The sequence below is a fragment of the Carassius auratus genome, unplaced genomic scaffold (assembly GCF_003368295.1).
Source record: "Carassius auratus strain Wakin unplaced genomic scaffold, ASM336829v1 scaf_tig00214594, whole genome shotgun sequence".
Taxonomy (NCBI): Eukaryota; Metazoa; Chordata; class Actinopteri; order Cypriniformes; family Cyprinidae; genus Carassius; species Carassius auratus.
In genome coordinates this window covers 35,001-40,164 of record NW_020527729.1, presented here as the reverse complement: position 1 = coordinate 40,164, position 5,164 = coordinate 35,001, and the positions used below count along the sequence as shown (strand labels likewise).

General features: G+C 36.4%; 1 protein-coding gene across 1 annotated transcript in view; it reads right to left on the bottom strand.

Moving 5' to 3' along the window:
* Positions 1–4,189: 4,189 nt before the first annotated feature.
* LOC113092449 (tubulin alpha-8 chain-like) overlaps positions 4,190–5,164 on the bottom strand; it is an 11,395-nt gene continuing 10,420 nt past the window's right edge. The window contains exons 6-7 of the mRNA XM_026258048.1: positions 4,861–4,980; positions 4,190–4,231 (exon numbers count right to left, since the gene is read on the bottom strand). Of these exons, the coding sequence (XP_026113833.1) occupies positions 4,227–4,231; positions 4,861–4,980 (125 nt within the window). The 3' untranslated portion in view covers positions 4,190–4,226. The remainder of the gene's footprint in view (positions 4,232–4,860; positions 4,981–5,164) is intronic.

The following is a 5,164-nucleotide window of genomic DNA, read 5'->3' as shown; positions in this document are numbered from 1 at the left end:
ACAGACGCTCATCGATGGTTGGCCAGTTTACATGTCAGTTAAAAGCACGAGACTCAGTGGGCGGTTTTCTTGGGTGTGAATGACAACGTGTACTTACTTGGGTAAATTTACAGACACTGTGGACTTGAGTCAAGAGATATTTATTTATTTATTTAAATTATAATATAAATTACTTTATTGGGAATGAAAACTCATTGATGGCATGGTGGTAATAAAAACATTCGGGGCTTTACTGAAAACATTCGGGGCTCCAGCCCCCTTAGCCCACCCCTAACGCCGCCCCTGGTCAGCGGCATCGCGAATCATTTGATTTCGGGATTTCGGAGCGGGTTCGCGAATCATTTGAGTCAGTTTGGGATCGCGAATCATTTGTATCAGTTCGGGAGTTCGGAGTGGGTTCGCGAATCATTTGAACCAGTTCGGGAATTCGGAGCGGGTTCGCGAATCATTTGAGTAATTTTGGGAGTTCGGAGTGTGAATCATTTGAGTCAGTTCGCGGGTTCGTAGCTGGTTCGCGAATTATTTGAGTCAGTTTGGAAGTTTGGAGCAGGTTAGCGAATCATTTTAGTCAGTTTGTGGTTCGCGAATCATTTAAGTCAGTTCGGGAGTTCGTAGCGGGTTCGCGAATCATTTGAGTCAGTTCGGGAGTTCGGAGCGGGATCGCGAATCATTTGAGTCAGTTTGGGAGTTCGGAGTGTGAATCATTTGAGTCAGTTCGGGATTTCGGAGCGGGTTCGCGAATCATTTGTGTCAATTTGGGGATCGCGAATCATTTGAATCAGATCGTGAGTTCGTAGCGGGTTCGCGAATCATTTGAGTCAATTCGGGAGTTAGGAGCGGGATCGCGAATCATTTGAATCAGTTTGGGAGTTCGGAGTGTGAATCATTTGAGTCAGTTCGGGATTTCGGAGCGGGATCGCGAATCATTTGAGTCAGTTTGGGGATCGCAAATCATTTGAATCAGATCGTGAGTTCAGAGAGGGTTCGCGAATCATTTGAGTCAGTTTGGGGATCGCAAATCATTTGAATCAGATCGTGAGTTCAGAGAGGGTTAGCGAATCATTTGAGTCAGTTCGGGAGTTCGGAGCGCGTTTTCAAATCACGACTATATATAGGCTATATAACATTTTTAAAAGTAGGTATGGTTTATAGTAATATTAATAATATAAATCTAAATATTTTAGTCAATAATAATAATAATAATAAGAAGAATATTTTAACATTTTCTTAAAAAATTATAATCATTCATAATACCACTATTTTATTTAAATAATAATAATAATAATAATAGGAATAAGAATAACTTTTGAATTAAAAATATTATTGATAATAATCATGTTTTGCTGAAAATATATTTTAAATCTAGCCAAAATTTTGTCATATTAATTAATTTGAATCGATATTACTGTTTCTATCTGAATTTTCTTTAAGTCCCAACTTCCCAAATTTGGTGAAATTAAATTTGTATTGTACCAGAGCAAAAACTATACTTTTTGATTTATGAAATTATTTAACCATTTTTATTAGGTAACACTATTATGCCATCATAATGTCAATAATAGAATTTAATTGCATTTGATAATGCATACTATTGTAAAATTATATATTACTGAATCATACAATTGTATCGGACATTTTCAATTGTAAGTGTTTCAAGGGCAGAAATTACAATGACAATTCATTAATAGATAAAAGTATTACATATTTAAACTAAATACTAAATACATGAAATATATATTCATTATTACTTAAAATATGAACATGAGATCATACAATATAACAATTACATTAAAATATTCATTTAAAAGAATTCCATCTGAAAACACAAATTGCATTTGAAAAATTACATTGTATTTATGACTTCTAAAAGTCATAAGAATGTCTCAGAAAGGCTTGAAGGCATCAAACATGTTATTTCTTCAAATCTAAACTTTTTCTCATGATCATATAATAACATGATCTCAGTGTCATCCGCTGGTCACTGCTGTGCTTCCATCAGTGTTGTTGTGTCTGTGTAGCCGACGCGGCCAGATCACGGATGGATCGTTATGCCTTTTGGGAAGAACCCATGGTGGATGTGCCTGGCCAGTTTTATACCTGCTCTTCTGGTCACCATCCTCATCTTCATGGACAGCAGATCACAGCTGTCATCATCAGCTGAAAAGAGAACAAACTAAAGGTTTTAGTGTCACACTCTGCAGCGGCACTCATTCTCACACAAGACACCCTGGCAACTGCATACTGCATATAAAAAAAACCTTTTATGTTTGTGTTTTGAAGAAAAAAAAGATAAATTTTCATTCAAGTAATGTCGCACTGCAAAAATAAAAAAATAAAAATCAGAAAGATCTTAAATATGCTTTTTTTAAAATAGATTTTAATAGAAAAGCCTTGAGGACCCTTCACAATACTGGAGAGCTTGAATAGGTTATATGCATGCTGTCCCATGTAGCACTGTTACATTTCTTCTTCCCGTTTTACCTGAGCAGAAAGGTTGTGGTTATCATCTGAACCTGTTCTGGGTGGGCATCCTCATGGCCGTCTGCTCCTTCATGGGTTTGCCGTGGTATGTAGCAGCCACAGTTATTTCCATCGCCCACATCGACTCTCTGAAGATGGAGAGCGAGTCCAGCGCTCCAGGAGAGGGTGTGCGGTAAGTCAAAACCAGACTTTTGTGTAGGATTTAGCACAAGTATTTTGTCATGTCATTGTGAGGAGCATTATGTTTGTGTTTAATGCAGGGAACAGAGACTCACAGGTATACTGGTGTTCGTCCTCACTGGAGTCTCTGTCTTCCTCGCACCAATACTGCAGGTACTCTGAACACTTTTACTGTATTGGAATCAAATCATGCTCATACTTTGCATTCCAGAAACTAACATGTTGTGTATTTCTGCACAGTACATCCCTATGCCTGTGTTGTATGGTGTGTTCCTGTATATGGGCGTCGCTTCTCTCCATGGCATTCAGGTAAATCTGTAGTTCAGATTTAGATTTAGATTCAGATTTTCCAAAAATGCTGAAAATTACTCACCCTCAGGCCTTCCAAGATGTAGATGAGTTTGTTTCTTCATCAGATTTGGAGAAATGTAGCATTGCATCACTTGCTCATCAATGGTTCCTTTGCAGTGAATGGGTGCCGTCAGAATGAGAGTCCAAACAGCTGATAAAAACACCACAATAAACCACACCACTCCAGTCCATCAAATTATGTCTTGTGAAGCTAAACAAATCCATCATTGGGATGTTTTTAATTTCATACCATTGCTTCTGGCTAAAATATTAGTTTACTATCCATAATATTGCTTTCTCCGGTGAAAAAGGAGTGAAATATGCACCGCGAAACCAGTTCAAAACAGCCCTAAACATAAATGTGGGTGGATTTTGATGTGAGACATGGGCTTTCTCACTGGAGGAGGCATTATTATTGTTTATGAACTCATCTTTTGGCCAGAAGCAACAGTTTAAAGTAAAAAATGTCTTAATGATGAGTTTGTTTCTTAATCATATAAACATGCAGCTTTTCACTTCACAAGAAATTAACTGATGAACTGGAGTGGTGTGGGTTACGTTTGGGTTATTGTGATGTTTTTATTAGATGTTTGGACTCTCATTCTGACGGCACCCATTCACTGCAAAGGAACCACTGGTGAGCAAGAGATGCAGTGCTACATTTCTCCAAATCTGTTCTGATGAAGAAACAAACTCATCTATAGCTTAGATGACCCAAGGGTGAGGAAATGTTCAGCAAATTATAATTTTTACTTACAGTGGTTCTCTCAAAAATAAAAATAAAATCCATAATTTACTCACCTTCATGATTCTATTTGAAGCATAAAATGAGAATATCTGAGTTGCTAATTTCCATACAACAAAGATGGATGATGATTTAACTTCTCAAGCTCCAAAAGGCCTTAAAAGTAGTTTTGCACTATGTACCAACTCTTTTTGTGAGAGAAAGAAAATAATACAGAGTTGGAACTATTATATAAATATATTTCCTTTGGTAGATTTCACCAGACTTTCCTGTTTTGTTCAGTTTTGGGAGAGGATGAAGCTGTTCTTCATGCCAGCCAAGCACCAGCCTGATTTGGTCTTCCTGTGGCACGTCCCCCTGCGGCACGTGCATCTCTTCACTCTGGTGCAGATCACCTGTTTGGCCGTCCTCTGGATCCTCAAGTCCACCGTGGTCGCCCTTCCTTTTCCCTGTCATGGTGCGAGTTCTGCTACTCTGGGCCAATCATTAGAAATGTGTTTCAAATCAAAACTTAAGTGGTATAGAAGTAAATCTTATTAAGAAATGGATAGGTCATATTCCAAAAACTAAAATAAATTTTTAAAATATGCTTAATTTTTATGAACATTCCCAAAGTGCAAAAAAAATAATAATAAAAGAAAAATAGTAAAGATCTTAAAATAGGCTTTATTGCAAATGCAAAATATAAAAATTTTATTCTGAAAAAATTATTATGAAGATAATGTCATATACTTTAAAAAAAGTCTAAAAGATCTTAAATTGGCCTTATTTTATTTAATATTCTTTTTATTGTATTTTACATCTTAACAGTTATAAAATATGCTTTATTTTCTCAATACATAATATTTTATTTTATTTAGAAAGTAAAAAAAAAAAAAAAGTTGAAATATGCTCTTCATGAAAGAAATACCATACTGCAAAAAAAGTAAAAGATCTTAAAATAGGCTATATTTTCTCTATGCCTAATATTTATTTTACATTTATTGTTGTTTTTGTTTTTTAATGTGGGCTAAAATATAACCTGGATTTTTTTTTATCAGATCCACTCGTACAGTATGTGATTCTCAGACCACAATTTGTATTTGGATATACAAATTATATACCGTTTGTTTGCCCTATTGTCATGTGACCGTTTCCTCTGTCAGATTCTGGGCCTGATGGTTGTGAGGAAGACTCTGGACCTGATCTTCTCGCAGCATGATCTGGCCTGGCTGGATGACATCCTGCTCGACAAGGACAAGAAGAAGAAAAAGGAAGAGAAGAAGAAAGCCAAGTCAGAGGAACACAACAACGGCGATGAAGAGGTAAGAACAACCATCATTAGATGTGTGAGATGACAGAACACTAATACGCTCTTGAAGACACAGAAATTCTTGTGATGTTTGAGTGTGTAGTGATTTAATCTTT